The 16,833-nt window shown below is 43.8% G+C and overlaps 2 protein-coding genes and 2 non-coding genes across 4 annotated transcripts; 3 read left to right on the forward strand and 1 right to left on the reverse strand.

Moving 5' to 3' along the window:
• The first annotated feature begins 4,082 nt into the window (after positions 1 to 4,082).
• LOC117860557 (mRNA cap guanine-N(7) methyltransferase 1) lies at positions 4,083 to 7,807 on the forward strand. The gene is made up of 13 exons (XM_034743873.1): positions 4,083 to 4,242; positions 4,377 to 4,522; positions 4,644 to 4,712; positions 4,782 to 4,853; positions 5,194 to 5,292; positions 5,820 to 5,876; positions 6,303 to 6,441; positions 6,546 to 6,610; positions 6,687 to 6,737; positions 6,998 to 7,060; positions 7,153 to 7,276; positions 7,362 to 7,423; positions 7,505 to 7,807. Exons 1-13 carry the CDS (start codon positions 4,173 to 4,175, stop codon positions 7,595 to 7,597), a joined length of 1,110 nt encoding a protein of 369 aa, XP_034599764.1. The 5' UTR covers positions 4,083 to 4,172; the 3' UTR covers positions 7,598 to 7,807.
• Positions 7,808 to 8,203: 396 nt separating this feature from the next.
• LOC117862280 (small nucleolar RNA U3) lies at positions 8,204 to 8,424 on the forward strand. The gene has a single exon (XR_004641936.1). It is a non-coding gene; the product is annotated as a small nucleolar RNA U3 (small nucleolar RNA).
• Positions 8,425 to 8,541: 117 nt separating this feature from the next.
• On the reverse strand, positions 8,542 to 12,180 carry LOC117860558 (uncharacterized). The gene is made up of 4 exons (XM_034743874.2): positions 11,721 to 12,180; positions 9,697 to 9,841; positions 9,130 to 9,223; positions 8,542 to 9,038 (listed from the first exon to the last, which is right to left on the reverse strand). The coding sequence occupies exons 1-4, from the start codon at positions 12,098 to 12,100 to the stop codon at positions 8,725 to 8,727; spliced, it is 933 nt and encodes a 310-aa protein (XP_034599765.1). The 5' UTR covers positions 12,101 to 12,180; the 3' UTR covers positions 8,542 to 8,724.
• A 1,463-nt stretch (positions 12,181 to 13,643) lies between these two features.
• On the forward strand, positions 13,644 to 13,865 carry LOC117862282 (small nucleolar RNA U3). The gene has a single exon (XR_004641937.1). It is a non-coding gene; the product is annotated as a small nucleolar RNA U3 (small nucleolar RNA).
• The last annotated feature ends 2,968 nt before the right edge of the window (positions 13,866 to 16,833 follow it).

The raw sequence follows: 16,833 nt of genomic DNA on the forward strand, positions 1-16,833 counted from the left end.
ATTACCTGTCAATGTGGTGGCTAATTTGCCATGAGCAGATTCGATTGTTCTTGGCCCAAGATGAGAGTACTAGTCAAAGTTTAGAGTGAACAATATGACCGTTGGTGATTTAATACACTTTTGGAAGGTATTTGAGTTATTGCGGTATGATTTGTAAGGTTCACAACCTAGGACTAGCCTAATTTGTTGCTAATAGATTTAGTGGTTTATTGTACAAACATAATAAGGTTTTAAGGTAGGAAATGACTAGGGCATGACCTATTCATTAAACAATATTTATTTTTTCGTAATTACATCTAATAATTTTTAGACTTAAGATGATACAAGGCTTGGAAGTTTGAAAGTATTGCATATCAAAATTTGCAGTGAATAATTTGACCAACTGTGTATCTTATTCTAAATGATTCCAGCATAATTTCCATCAACCTAACACTTTTATAAGGTACTCAAGTTAAATGTAGCACGATCTATATGATTCACTGCCAACAACAAGCTTAGGCCTACTTGGATATGCACATATTATGAAAGTTGGATTTTGTGAAAGCTGAATTGTTAAAAGCTAGACTGTAAAAGCTTGGGGCTGCAAAGGTTAGATTGTTGTGTGTTTGATATTGATTGTGTTACAATGCCTTCCTGATCAAGGGTGGTTGTTAGTGGCATTTTAGGGCAATTTCCACTAAAAGTAAATGTCATTTTAGTCCTTTCACAGTCCAGAAGATGGTAAAAGTTAAGGGAGAAGTTGAATTACACAATTTGAAGTAGATCCAAATTGGTCTTATTATGTTGTCACCTCGTTGATAGATTTAGTAGTTTGTTGTACAAGCACAATATACATTTGAATGTAAGAAATAATTGGAACATTACCTCTCAAAAACAATCAGAAGAGGCCAAAATGTCATGAGTAGATTCAACACTTTTGTATCTCAAGTGTGATAAGGTTAGAAACCATGAAATTACAAGAGCAATATCTGGTTCTAAATAATGTGAGAACCACGTTGTTTTTAACAAAAAATTCAAGCTAGTTTATAAAATTTTTCATCAAAATATCATTGTATTCCTTCTAAATTTTTTAGGAAGTGTATTCCTTATTACTTTACTTTTATGTGAGTCATGAAAGTTATAGATCACTAGGTTCACTATTGAATTCTCCTTGTGCTAAAATGTACATCGTTCTGTGTAATACATATGATAGTTTGGAATATACATAGACTATTGAAGCGTCATTGGCAATTAAAGGTTGCCTACTAACTCAATTTCTTGTTAGCAGATAAGCAATATGTTGTTGTTGTACTACATGGTTGCTAAATAGTGTAATCGCACATATTTTCTCTTTAAAATTCCACACTAGCGTATTTTTTCACCTAATTTGATTGCCATTCATATGAAGTCATATTCTTGTGTGATATTAATGCGCATGGATTATCTATGTGCAATTGCTTATACAATTAAACTCCACATACGTGCCCAAAATTTATCATACTAGATTTGATGGTTTCTACATTCTATTCAATAAGGTTACTAAGCAAAAATTATTGTGGTATCATTTGTTTGATAAAGAAAGTCAGAGCTGGCTTGTTTGTTATAAACTTTGCATGCTAGGATATTGAATTTTTCCTCAAACAATATGTTATGCCTCTAAACAAACCATTAATTCTTTATCGCTGATGTCGCAATATTGGCGTGATATTGAAAGTTCTGTTTTGTGGGTGGAGGGTCAGAAAAATTCTGAAATAACACAAAGACAAAAATTTAGGGTAATAAATAGGATTGAGTTGGATTTCCATGAGTTTTGCAAAATAGTTAATACAATTATGGTAAGAAATTATATGACCAATGCCTTTATTTATTCAAATAGAAAATTGACACATTTTATTCTAAGCACAAAAGTATTGAATAGCACAATAGATTTTTCTAATGTCACCATATTTATATATGTTTACTGGTTACAAATACATGATTTTTTTTTATTTTGAAGGAAATTGTTATATTTTTATTATACATAATATATGGTGTATCTCTTTGCTAAACCATACACAAACTCCCTTGCTTATTTTTTTCTATAACAACATACCAGATCTATATAATAATGACATTAGTGGATTTATAAATATTTGGATCCTTAATTCTATTGAGTTTGCAGTATAAAACCTAATCAAATATGTTACTAGGTAAACTATTTTGGTTAGCATGTGTATGGTTAAGTTTTCATTGTCTTCTAAGGAGTTATACTGGTCTCCTTGTAGGGGTTTTAAACCTTTTACCTAATGGCATGATATATGTTCTTGTGTAAGAAAGCTCACAAATTGAGTTTTGGAGTGAAAAAAACTAGACTAATAATTAATATCAGTTACTTTGGAGGAATAATGAGGTGCTTCTCATTTCCTGCAACCTTATGTAATTGTTACATGATTCCACAAGAAAAAATAATGATGGTAACCCGACTTATTTTGGTATGTTTTTGAATTATTAGCTCTTTATAGACTGTATTATGTATTTATTTGTCATATTTGAATTTTATTAGTATAATTATAATTATTAAAATGATATATTATGTTTATCCTTTAAAGAACGTATGTACCATGATGTGCCACTTTCTTTGATTTATTTTGGGATATAGTTTCCTATGCAAAAGTATTATATGAATCTTAGGTCTGCATGGACATTCACTCTTTGATTGCGCATCTAAGGAATAAGGTATTTCCTGTTTGTCGTAGCTGAAATTTTCATTAAATAAAACTAATGTTAAGATTTCGCATGAGCAAGTGCAAAACATGAGGCACAAACCTATTATTCGAGTGATATGAAGGTTTTACAAATAAACTATTACTAAAACTCTATGCTAGCATCTCTTACATTTCCATGTGAAAAAATATTGTCTCAACAACAAAACGATGTATAAATGAAGGTGTGTAATGCTATATAGAAAATAAATTATCGAGATAGTAAAAGATGAGTTAAATAGCGTTGATGGATTCATGATGTGATTTACTTTCTTTCATTCTTGGATATGTTTAGCAGAGTATATGAAGTATGCAAACTAATATGACCTTTGAAATGAAATTCTAAAAGTGTTGAAGTGATAAAAGTGTTTGATTTGAGACATGACATGCCTAAGGAAAAAATCCACTTGCAGTCCATATCCATGGATTAATTTTAGATATAGGTGATAATAAAATCAGGCATCAAATTCATAACAAGCATATCAACCAAATGAACCAAAAATGGCAATAAGTTGTCTCTGACAAATTACTTCAATCTTGACACGAATAGAGGAGATCCTGGTGAAGGTATTGAATGTATGCATTGAACGTATCTTGTATCGAATACAGTTTGCAATATTCTTTTTAAAATAATGCAATTTTATTTAAAAACATCTGAAATGCCCTTTTTATACTGGGTATGTCTATAATGCCTAATGAAATTTCTTGCCCTCATGGCGTGGCTGCAAGGCTATTATCAGTGGGGAGTTTCATATCGTAGTTTCCAAGACTGACATGTCATCAAAAGAGGTTTGGGTAGATGAATGAAACAAGATCCCCCAATGCAGAGTTTGGTTTTGTGGTTTCATATGCAAGGCATTTCATTAGACGTGATGAGATGAGATGAAATTCTCTAGTCCCCAATGCTATTTCATCAGGTTTTATAGTCTTGGAAACAGTGTATACAGAGTCTCCTTCCCCCCTCTCTCTTCATAATTAGCTTGACATATCATCAAAATTGCTGATGTGTCGCATCATTAAATGAGAATGAAACTCCTATAAAATCCCCACTCGGAATAGCCTAAATATTGCAACAAGTTTTATTTTCTTCTAAAGAACATGTTGCAACAAATTTTAAAATGCGTAGTAAATAGTTAGAATCGTAAGTTGGGATCACACTTTCGTAACCAAGATTAGCCCGTATCACACAAGTTACACACTCTGAACTGCGTGTGGAGGCCGAGCCACTGTGGCATGCTCACCACCGACTTTAGTCGTGACGTCACCGACCGGCCGGCCGAAACGAGCGGCCGCCAGGGCCCAGGGCCCTGCCGAGCCCAACCCCACGACTTTTCCTCCGCTCGGACACATTTGTTTGGGCAACACAAGCAGACGCCGCCACACACTGAATCGGATCGAATCGGAATCGAAACCCAATTCGAGCCGCCGGAGAAGCTTCCGTCGGGCGGCGGCATGAACAAGCGGCCCCGCGACGACCCCTCCTCCTCCTTCGCCTCCGCGCCCAAGCGCCAGTACGGCGCAGGTACTCCCCGCGCGGCCTCGTCCCCCATCCCTCTCTCCCTCACCAACCGCCCCAGCCGGCGTCGGGTCGGGGGCGGGGGCTTCCGCGGCGGTCGGGTCGGGTGTCTAACTAGGGTTTGTGGATTTGCGTGGCAGGGGGCGGCTATGGCGCGCAGCAGGGGTACTCGGAGGACCGGGGCAGCGCGCGGCGGGTGGCGGACCACTACAGCGCACGGTCCAACCAGACGCTCGAGGAGCGCGAGAACAGCCCCATCATCCACCTCAAGAAGCTCAACAACTGGGTGGGTCTTGAATCCCCTAAATTCCTCGATAAAATGAGGAGCCCGTGATGTTAGATACATCCTGCCAGTGACCGTGCTGATCGAGTAACCGCTGAATCTGTGTGTGTGTGTGTGTGGGCAGATAAAGAGCGTTCTAATCCAGCTATATGCACGCCCGGGCGACTGCGTGCTCGATCTTGCTTGCGGAAAGGTAAGCGGCACATTGCGGTTACTGTGATTTACAAAGAGTTAAAGTACGCTGACCTGTTCTGTAACGCAGGGAGGTGATTTGATAAAGTGGGACAAAGCAAAGGTTGGCTACTATGTAGGGGTCGATATTGCCGAAGGCTCGGTCAGTTTCCTGTCACATTAGACATTTATGCTATATGTGTACAACACTACAACAAATCACTGAAAATTGTTTTAATTTAGCTGCAATGTTTCACTTCACTTTTTTTTTTTAAATTTGTATCCTTGATACCTGTATTTCTCAGTTTAGTATGATGGGCCTCTAAAGCTTATTTCTGTTTTGGTGCTCTCTTGTGTTTTTACGTTTTTCTGCCTCTTATAAGTCCCAAAAAGGGATTGATAGATTTAACACTTCCTGTTACAGACTTTATTTTATTTGCAACATATTTTGATGTATTTGCATCACTGGGGAGCATTTACATATTTCGCCCTGACACTATCAGATAAAGGATTGCATGACTCGCTACAACGGTGATACAGATCAACAGCGAAGGAAGAAGTTCAGTTTTCCAGCACGACTTATTTGCACTGATTGTTATGAGGTAAAACAGAGAACAAAGCTACTTGATTAACCATGATTAATTGGATGGTCGCTTTTGCATTCACAAACCCACTAGGCACTAACAGAATAAACATGCTGCCATACATAGAGCCACAAGCTGTTTTGAACAGTTAGTTACTGTCTGTGATCATGTTAAAACATATGCAATCATAGGGCCGTGCATTGAACACTTCTAGATTTATTCATACTCTTTTACTGAAAAGATGATATTGTCCAATCCTTTCATATCACCAAGCAGAATATAGTGTAGCTCATAGTTCTTTTCCCTGTGATTTCCTTCGCATGCTTATCAGGGCAGATCTACTGTAGGTTCATGGGAGTACAGCTGTGATTTTTTATTTTTGGAGAAGTACCAAGTATACCTCATACTATATTGTATGTAGACATTACCATGTTATGAAGCCCAAGTGCCCAAATGAAAGGAAATCAGCCCACCATGCATTGCTTATTATGATGCAAATGAGAATGAAGTACATGACTGATCAGCTTCTTTTCTTTCTTCCTTAGGCACGCCTGGATGAATATTTATCTGAGGATGCCCCATTTGATATATGTAGCTGTCAGGTGAGTCGTGTTCCTTTTTTACTTCTAATCCTTGAGCTTTCTTGTCCACTGCTTTGTTGAGAAATATGGATCGAACTGTATCCTTTCCTAATTGTCGGTGCAGCTTTGTATTATTGAGATCTAAATATAATGGTCATGAATGCATTCATGATAGACAGTTACCATTTAAATTATTACCAAAAAATAAAATGGTTCAACATTCAGGGTCATTGCTTTGTATAACAAGTGAAATGCGACTATGATGTTCCTAAAACAAAGTTGTGACTATGATGACTAAAACGTGCTTTTAATTAGTAACACATTATCAAATCTTTGAAACTGTAGTACTTCACCAATTAAGTTATAAAGAGGTTTCCTGATGTTGGAACAATGACTTATCTTTTATCATACAAGCTCCATTATGAATGACCTCTTTCTATATTTCAGTTTGCTTTACATTATTCATGGTCAACTGAAGCACGTGCTAGACAAGCCTTGGCAAATGTGTCTGCATTACTTCGTCCTGGAGGCATTTTTATTGGGACAATGCCTGATGCTAATGTCATTATCAAAAGGCTTCGAGAATGTATGTTGCTGTAAACAAACCAACATCTTATATTGGTTAACTTTATCACACTATACTTGCTGTAAGCTGTGTGATAAGTATATAAACTCTTCTGCTATGCTCAGCTGAAGGGTTGGAATTTGGGAACAGTGTTTACTGGGTTAGCTTCGGTGAGGAGTATGCTGAAAAGGTAAATGGCTTAAATATTTTATAACATTTTTTTGGTTTAGAAACTGATGCATTTGTTTGTTTTGATGATGGTATAGAAATTCCCTGCATCCAGGCCTTTTGGTATCAAGTACAAGTTTCACTTAGAGGTAACACTGGGACTAGTTTTTCCTTAATTGATGCCTCGTTCCTTTTAGTTGAATATGCTTACAAGGGGTCATTAATCCTGGCACTAGTTTCTCTTAGTTTTTTTTTGAACTTAAATATTGATAGGCTAGCTTGAGTACATGGTCAAGTAGTTTCTGGTGTATCTTTAGTATTTTCCCAGATTGGCTTCCTTTGGAGTTTGTTTGTATTGATAGATTGTGAAAAAAAATGTGCTGCAATGAAATTCTTCTGCAACATGCAGGATGCTGTTGATTGTCCAGAATGGGTTGTTCCATTCCATCTCTTCAAATTACTGGCAGAGGAGGTATTGAGTTGTTTCTCTCCCATGCTGCCTATGCCTCAAATGGTTTGACCAATGCTTGGAGGTTGTTCATATTGTTTGTCAATGTCTTGCAGTATGGCCTTGAGCTGGTTCTGATGAAGAACTTCCATGAATTTGTACATGAGTACTTGCAAAAGGCAGAGTTTACTGAACTGATGCGGAGGCTAGGTGCCCTTGGTGATGGAAGGCATGACCAAAGTAATTTCACTCCAAACCTTGTAGAATGGCTACCCTTCAACGCCGTTGGTTTTGCCCCGCCTTAACACTAAAACGTAAAATGCAGGTACTCTGTCACAGGATGAGTGGGAAGTTTCCTATCTCTATCTCGCGTTTGTCCTGCGTAAGGTATCATGAGACTCACCCTTCCCGATTCCGTTAACATCTGAACTGCACACCCAATTTGGTAACGCTTTCTATTTTTCACAGCGAGGGCAACCACCTAGCCAACGGAGATCCAATAATGCAAACAGAGGGAAGATGTTCCTCACCGAGGGCGATATCGAGGTTCTCGGGATATAGTCAGAAGTGTACTATTAGAGAGCTTGCTAACAGCTTTACCAATTCTATGCTCCACATAGCATGAAAGAAAGTTGTAACTTTAGTGGCTCACCTGTTTGTTCCTCCAATTTGTATCTGTTGTATAACTCCACAGAATTAAATCTGTAAACCAAAGGACTCATAAATGCAGTTTTGCAGGAATGAATAAATATTAATAGGATTCGTAACTTATCCTCGCCTTCAAAGTTTTAAACTGCCCTCCCGGAATTGACTTGTGGTCACGCATTTTGGCGTCCTTTACTTGAACTCTGTTTTCTGGGGTCATGAACGTGGCTTCTGTGAGATTGCAGATGGCTGAAGCATCCATGCAAGAAGTGGCCTTTCGAATGGCGAACTCCGTTTGATCCAAAATGCTCGCAGACGCTGAAAGCCTGAAACAACGTCGGGCAGCTATTTTCTGAATGGGCTGGTGGGCCTGGGCTCTCTCTGTCTCGAATCTACTGGGCCGTAGCCAGACGACTACTCCAGCCAGCTTGGGAGTGTGCTTTTGAGCTGCTTATTAGTACCATCTCGGCAGTCCAAGGAGAGCACGCGCAACATATAACGCTGATTCTGGGACGGTTCAGCACGACCTTACTTGAACAGGATCTGTTCTTTAGGCTCGTACCGCTTCATCCTTTACCAATAAGGAGGCAAGCGCTCAAGTCTGGTTGATGAGCCAGGACCTCTGCGCCAGAGCGTGATTAACAGCCAGGATGCTCCGGTTGGAGTCATCCGCCGGCTGTAGAGGATCGTTCCTGCCAGGCCCTGTTCTTGGTCAGGGTGGCTCAGGGGTTGTCTGACAGACTATTTTTTATTTTATCACGTTTTCTTTACACATTATTTTTCTTCAATTCAACTTGTTATGGGATAAGCTAGCATATCATATAACACCACAAGCCAGTAAAATAAATTAGACAACCCAATACACGCACAAAAACATTGTTATAGGATAGATAAGTCTTTTATTGTACTGTCTCGACGACTCATCGGAACCGGCATGAAACCAAGGACACAAGCTGTACATTACATTTGTAGTATTTCTTGACCGAGTAATTTTCGACAGATTTGAAGTAGGATAGGTCCCAGAAGAGGCGCCTCATGAGCTATCATGCCCTCTTGAACAGAACAACTAGGATGACCGCTATGGTCAGAGCCATGAAGGAACCGCCGACAGCCATCTCTGCCAAAGAAGGGCCCTTCTCAGCTGAGGAGCCTGCTCCAGCCTGGGCTTCCGCTGGGGGATGCAACAAGTCCTGGAAGAAGTGGGTTATATTATCGACCACGTCCATCATCGTCTTCTTCGCCTTGTCCACAAAGTCTGCGAAAGGTGAGCCGGTGGGTGCATTTTCAGAGGTGGCATCTTCAAACTTCTCAGGCGATTCTACTGTGGCAGCTTCCTCAGGGAATGTCTGAACTAGAGCTGTGTCACAGAAGATAACAAGTCATACGTGTAGCTAGCGATGATGAATATGATATATATAACTCTGGCTAAAGAATTATGAGGTACATACTTGTCTGGTGAGTCTTGTAAAATTCCATAACTTTCTCATTCTTCAATACTGCATCCCAGACATTTCTATCTGATGCAAGGGAGGCGACAACACTCTAGAGATCAAGAGTAAGACAAACCATCAATTTTAGGGAGATAAACAGAACAGAAGATATCGTATTGTATCAATCTAAGTGATTCATGGCCATACCGTTGTATAACCAATCAACTAATATAAACCATGCATACAGGCTATCTTGCTTATTGAAACTCTGTAACTGCAAACCAAATACTACACATAGAACTTGCCTAATGCAGACCACACAACAATAAACAAACATACATACATCAACCGATTTCTTCCAAATCTATAACAAAAGCAGACACAGCAAGACAACAAATAAATAGCAATGTATTATATTATTATCCTAGCAAATTCAGTGGCATTTTATCGATGGCAAGTGACTTTGTTTGAAGTGATACCTATAAAGGTGTCAAATGATTGATTTTCCAATCTGTTTACAGGGGTCATTGCAACAACTGAAAAAAAGATCAAGCATAGCATCAAGAAAATAATACAGCTACAAACCTGAGCCTCTGGGCTTGATTTCAGCAATGTAAAGGCCTGGACTACATGTCCAGGCATAGAAGGAATTATTGCATCTGTTGCCAGCTTATTCAGTTCTTTATCTTGTTCCTTAACAACCTCAACTGGCGACTCATTGAAATACGCCCTGGAAAAATATATTTTATGAGGACTGGGTTAATACATCCGAACCAAATGTCAATAAAAAGGTGTCACTGGAGATTCAACAGATTCACAAGTCATTGACATATTTAAGACATCAAGACAGAACTACGAAAAAGTAAAAGCGCCTCAAAGCAACACTCAATCATATTTGAGGGGTATGTTAGATACTTAGATTAGATGGACATGGATGATAAACATAAGTAGGAAGCCTTTTTAGCACTTAAGTTGGCTGCATCAACTAGACAACTTGAGTGGGCGCCCAAATCTCTATAGGACGAAACTTGCGAACGGACTCTGGCTGTTCATTGGGTCACGTCATCTGATTTTTTTCAACCGTCAGATCTCAAATATTGTTTAGATCAACCGTACATTTACACCAGGACAGATGCGCTAGCCAGTAGGTCCTTCTCTTTTCTAGATCCTTTGCGTGGGCTCCTTTCCGCTCGCATCGTCCTTGGCTGTCATCCCTTTCACGCGAGCAAACATCCAAGCCGGTCGCGCCGGCCGTCGGGGTTCGAGTGCCCCGTCGCCCGTGCTACACATCAAGCGTGCGCGCAGTCGTCGCAGCACACAGGCTGCTGCGGCAGTGCCTACCCATGTTCAGGGCCAGCGAACTCCAGCGCCTCCTCATCCGCTTGTGCTCAGCTTTCTGTTCCCCGCACGCTGCCATGACAATCCAGAGAAAACACCAACGAAGAACAAGAGAGAGGTAGCATCAGAGTTGAATGGAGGTCGAGCTTAGAGAGAGGGAGGATTAGTACTACTCGGTACCAGCTGCTGCGCATGCATCACCGCTGTCCAGACTCCAGGAGCTGTCGGCATGCCGGCAAGCACCATGAAAGAGAGAGCAGATAGAAAATACAGCTCGACCACTAGATCAACTGTCCCGCTCTAACAAAAACTAACCTTTCCCACTGCTAATTTAATTAGTAGATGGCCACCATTTCCTCTTGAATTTTGTTAGTAGACAAACACATATACTACTTGGGTACTCATCTGCAGACATGGCCATCAGGGTGATATATTACTTAAAGTAGCGTGAGTACTTAAGCGCATTTAGAGGTACATTTAAAAAGCAAACGAAGTCCAAAATGTAGAAATCTCTAAATAATCGAATATGTTCATCGTGACTCCATTTGAACTTCAAAATAATTGCTTTCAAATAGGGCCACATGTTATCAAGGATATAGGAAAGACATGCATTGTTACAATTTGTACAAGGAGGAAATTAAGCATGTTGGTAGTTAAACAACTCCTTCCAGAACTTTTCACAATATGTATCCTTTTGTCATGATATTGCCTTTTTTTCCCCATTAGCCTACGTAGTGATTGGTTCCTTGTTTTTAACTTACCTTTTCATATGCAAATACTAAATTCTCCCACATGTTATTTTTTGATCTTTTACATAGAAAACACCACTGAATCATAAATTGTGGAGTGAAGAGCTCTTGAATTTGATAGAGGTTAGTATTTCCATCATACAAAGAAATCACACTTATATTGTCAATAACTACTCACAAGTCCTCTAAGCCGGCTCAAGCTGGCGCGGCAACACCGCGCCTGAGGTTTTCTAGTACCCAACACTGGATTCACCTGGCAGATCAGTATACTGTGTTACAGTGATGTCTAGGGTTCTTATCACTAGTTGGGGAATCAAATTCGAATCCCAACACCCAAACTCTAAAAGATGAATCAGACACTTCCTAAATCACATAAGAAGAAATCATTTCAGCAAACACATCGTGACAAACGGATCACGAAGAGTTAAATAAATCAAAGCATTAACCAATTAATTTCCCCAAAAAATCCTGAGCTTCCCAATCAGTTCGACAAAATTCACCGCCAAAGACGCGATCTTTCACCTCTCTATGGCGTCCCTGAGCTCGGTGGTGGCCTCCTCGGCCTCCTCCCTCGACGGCGGCGCGAAGACCAGCCTGGGCTTCGCGGCGGCCGCCGCCGCCTCCCTCTCCGCCACCACGACGGACGCCGCGTCGTCCCTCCAGTCGGCGAACTCCCAGTCGTCCAGCTCCCAGGACGCCGCCCACTGCGCTGCCGCGGGGGGCACCTCGGCGCCCGAGGCGGAGGAGACCAGCGGCGCGGCCTCGGCACCCGAGGCCGCGGCGGGGGCCGTGGCGAAGGCCGGCGCGGCGTGGCGGAACCGGCCGCCCTTTGCCGCCGACGCCGCCGCGGCGCCACCGGCGATGCCGACCTTCGCTGCGGTGCGCATGACACCTCCCCCCATGGCGGATGGCGTTGGCGTTGGCGTTGGCGTTGGCGTTGGCGGTACCCCTCTCTCCGGTGGCGTCTCCCCTCCCCCTAGTTCCCCGCACCTTTCTCGTCCTATATGTGTGGGGGGCAAAATGCAGGAGAAACCTTGGAGTTGTTTGGTAGCGGAGATAAGGGCTTCTGATGCAGCCAAAAAGTGGTGGTGAGGGCAGATTTGTGATGATAGGATTTAATTAGGGTGTTTTGTGGGAATGTTTGGAGGAAAAGATCCCGTGTGAATGGAAGGCTGGCAAGGAGGGCGATGGGATTTTTGTGGAAGGAGATAAGAGCGCAGTTGACTTCGATGCTAAGTTATCCGGACGCGGATAGACGGACAGTGGCTGACATGTGGGGCCTCCGTCGCTCTGACAGACGTGGTCAGGCGCTTTTTCAGCTGAATTTTTTTTGGAAAATTGTACCGTATCCAAACCCGACTCTCCAGCGCAGCAACATTCCCAGTTCGTGTGCATTGTTGCATATCCAACCCCTTCTAACATGCCAGTCTCGAGTTTTTTTTTTTAACTTTGGACCCTATCACCCTAAGTCAATATGTGGTAGACTAATCATATGATACTGTATGTCGAATAGGAGAAAAGCCGTTATTTTATGCTAGTTCTTCTAGATATAATAAGTCGCCCGGAGAATATATTTCACTCCTTTAGGCTCCAGCATTATCGAATTATTGGTTTTTTTTTCTTGAGGGAAAACGAGAGCTTTCTTAATTAACCAATAACTACAGTCATTTTAAGATTTTCTTTTGAGATGTACAGTCGTCTTGAGTTGCCTAGAAAGCATAGCAAAAGTGGGAGCTTTGGATTAAGCTCATTCATAAATCATAAGCAACTCTGTTGTTCTCATTTTAGCACGATTTTAAGCGACGGAAATAAACTTAGGATATGTCTAGATATATGATAAAAATCTGTTTTTTTAGCCATCGGACGTGAAATCAACGGTCCAAAATCCCCCCTCTCCTACCCTTTATACATCTCTTCCTTTTCTTCCCATTGCGAGTCGCAATCTAGGATCGCGCCGCTACGGCTTCAAGCTTCCTCGAATCACGTTGTGTTCTTCAAATGTAATGTCCTGACTTTACTTTTATATCTCCAATTTGCGGCAACATTTACTTATTGTATATGTATAGTATTAGTTGCCCTTGAATTTTTCCATGGCTGTTTTGAACTTATTAGGCTACTCTAAAAGATAGAAGCAACCACTAATGACTGTTGACATTGAGGGCGGAATTGGACGTCCTTTTCATCATCACAAAATCACCCATTGAAATCTTTTATTAAAAAAAAGATCCATTTGCATCCACCGAATCACTAACTCCTTTCATGGGCACCAAAACACAAAATGGGCCTGGAGATCTGAGAGCAGGTGGAATGGGCCGGCCCACTCCTAGGAAACACTCGGAAAAGCTGAACCAAAGCAAGGCAGTGGCAATTTACTAATTTAACACCACCTCGGCTGCTTACAAGCCGCTGACGCAGCTTATAATCCAGGAGCTGGGGCGACGCAGCACGACCTTACTTGAACAGGATCTGTTCTATAGGATCGTACCGCTGCCTCCTTTTTACCAGAAAGGAGGCAAGCACTTAAGTCTGGTTGATGAGACAGGGCCTCGGGCCGGAGCGTGAATAATGGCCATGATGCTCCGGTTGGTGCCATCAGACGGCTATGGAGGATCGTTCCTGCCGGGCTTTGGCCTGGTTTGGGATGGCTCAGAGGTTGTCTGACAGACCTTTTTTTTATTTTTGCACATTTGTAATTGTCTCGCTGCGTTGTAATAGTACATAATCCCATTCTAGCAAAATGTTCAGATTGCATTCCTCTTGGTTCTGAATTTCAGCAGCATATACTCTGTCACCCAGGCAAAAACAGGCGAGGCGACTATAACCATTTAGGTCCCTCGGCACCTTCCCTGTCTGTCTACTCCGAAGCAACAGCTTCTAGAATTATTGTGTCCTACGAAGCAAACTGTTCAGATTACATCCCTCTTCGTTCTGAATTTCAGCAGCAGATACTCTGGCAACGACAAAAACATGCGAGAACCTTGCGTTGTGTACAGTGGCAATGTGACATTCAGCATTCAGGTCGTTCCAGCGTGAGCAGACAAACAGGCGAGAACCTTATCTGCATAGACGCAACAGCACTGCCCTGACAGTTTTTGAAACTGAAGGACCATTGCTTAATTGCCTGTGCGGCCACTAGAAGCACCAACTCCTTTGCTGTAATCCATTGTTGCAAAATTTGCTTTGCTATTAGTCGCAAGCCTACTGGAATGCGATGACATGACATGAGTTGACCGGCAGTTCTAACTTGCGAGGCAAACAATGGCGTCATCATCGACCATGACATTAGCTGCGTGCACAATTCAAGTGCTGGTCCAAAATTCCAGAGTCGATGCACGGTACATCTCTGGTGCATGAACACGAAACCTGCGTTACCACGGGTTAGCAAATCCTCCATGGCTGGTGCCGCCTCCTTCACATTGAACCTCGATCTCCATAGGATCTGTTCTATAGGATCGTACCGCTGCATCCTTCACCAAAAAGGAGGCATGCACTTCAGTCTGGTTGATGACGCTGGGCCAGTGGAGGATCGTTCCTACCAGGCTTTGCGCTGGTGGTCAGGATGGCCCAGTTGTCGTCTGACAGACTTTTTTTCAAAAAACCTTTTTTCCTTTTACAATTTTCAATTTTTTTTGTTCGCGCATACTGCTGCACAAGCGATACTGCAGCACCCAATCCAGCTCACGCGATATGTTCAGAGGATGTTCCAAGCTGATGAATGAGCAACATGTTCAGATTTTGTTTCTCTGGGTTCGTTCTGACACAACTTCAGCAGCGCTGCAGCAGATGCTTTGGCAACGGAGGCGACAACCTTGCACATTGCACTCCCTCCCTATCTACTGCACTGAAGAAACTGAACCCACATGCAGACATGCTGCAAAATCGTCTGTGTAAGTGTAACCACAGACTGCCTGACAGTGCGTGTGAAAGGTTCAGGCTCCCTTTATGTCAGTTGCTAAAACTGCTAATGCCACTCGATGCTGAAGCTGAAGCTGGGGTTCATCGCTATCGTGGCTGTGCAGAGCCACGGAAGGAAAGAGAGGACAGAGCCACAGAGGCAATGTCTGACTGTCGCAGCACTTGCTGTTTCTTTGGATCCTGCGTAAAATCTGAGGATCATCTGGAGTTCTGGACCATGGCTTCATCCATTTCACAATGTATGCTCGTGGCCTTTGTAGTATACGTTTCACAATGTAATAATATATCCACTACCCGCAAAAAATGTAATAATATCCACACGAATCAATTTAGATTGATATGTTATTCCTTTCTTTTATCAATATTAAGCTTCCTCGAACAAAAAAAGCTTATAACAGTTTGACAATATAGCAAGGGAGAGAGAGGGCCCGCGTCCCTCCCGTTGCTAGCGGCACGGGCGGACACCACCGCCGCGCAGCCCCCTTCCTCCACCTTCCCACGGCTGCGCCACCACCCGAGCCAACCGCCGGAAGCCCGCGCGGCTTGCGAGGACAGCGGCGGCGGGGCGTCCTTCATCCCCTCCTCATCCCTTGGCGAGCGCGGCTGCTGGGGCTACCGGAGGGGGACGCCATGAGGTGGCGCGCGGTGGGGCCAGAGAGGCCGGATCCGGTGCCCATGACGCCAGATCCACCGTCTAGTACGGCGGCGACGGCCTCGCCCGCGCGAACTGACGCCTCCTCCCTGGCGTGGCCTGTGGCTGCGCGCCGGCAGACTCTCAGTGGGTGGCGGTCGCGCGCGGATGAAGGCCGGGCAGCCAGCGCGGGCAATGGAGTAGTGCGGCCGGGAGGCTCGCGTGTGGCCGGGAGGAGCACGGCCGGAAGAGCGCGCAGTGGTCGGGAGGCGCGCCGCGGCCAGGAGAGCGCGCGACGGCTAGGAGGCGCGCTGCGGCTGGAAGGAGCGTGCGGCCAGGAGAGTGTGGGGTGGCCGAGAGGCACGCGGCGGTCAGGAGGAGCGCGGCCGGGAGGAGCGTGCGGTGGCCTGGAGGCGCGCTGCGGCCGAGGACTGCGCGCGGCCAGGAGGAGCATGTTGCAAACCATGTGGCGGTGGATGCGCAGCGTCGGCAGGGAGGTGCAGGCGGTGGAGGGCGCTGCACGTGGGCAGCGGTGGAGGGCTGTGACAGAAACGGAGGTGGAGGTACGGCGGCATGGCGATTGGAGGCGCGACGGCGGTGTCGCCTCGGTGGGGTTGCCGTAGCTGTGGTACAGGAGTGCCAAACCATGTACGTGCAGGGGTTGTATTGCTCCAGATGAAAGCCTCCACCGGCCTTCGTGCCGGTGGACATGACAGCGGCACCCTAGGGCGCCGTCTTCCCCGTTGGGGGCATCATGTTGGAATTACGACCCTGCTGCACGGGGTTCTCTGGGTGAAAACCCTGTCCAGATCCTGGACGAGCGATGGCGGCGCCATTGGTGTCGTGCCCTCCTTGGAGGCGTCGTCTCTAGAGACCGACTTGGTTCGTGGCATTGCCGAACCATGGCCATGGGAGGCCATAGCCGATGGCGGCAACTTTGCCACGTTGTGCACTGAATGGGGGTTGCCGAGCCCATGTGCAGGCGATCGAAGTTATGGTGGCGGCCAGGGATTATTGCATGGTTGTCGGATTTGGCTGCTTGCAGGGGACCACGGCGGCTGACGTTGCTTGGCAGCGGTCAGTGCGGTG

The sequence above is a fragment of the Setaria viridis genome, chromosome 6 (assembly GCF_005286985.2).
Source record: "Setaria viridis chromosome 6, Setaria_viridis_v4.0, whole genome shotgun sequence".
In the NCBI taxonomy this organism is placed as follows: domain Eukaryota; kingdom Viridiplantae; phylum Streptophyta; class Magnoliopsida; order Poales; family Poaceae; genus Setaria; species Setaria viridis.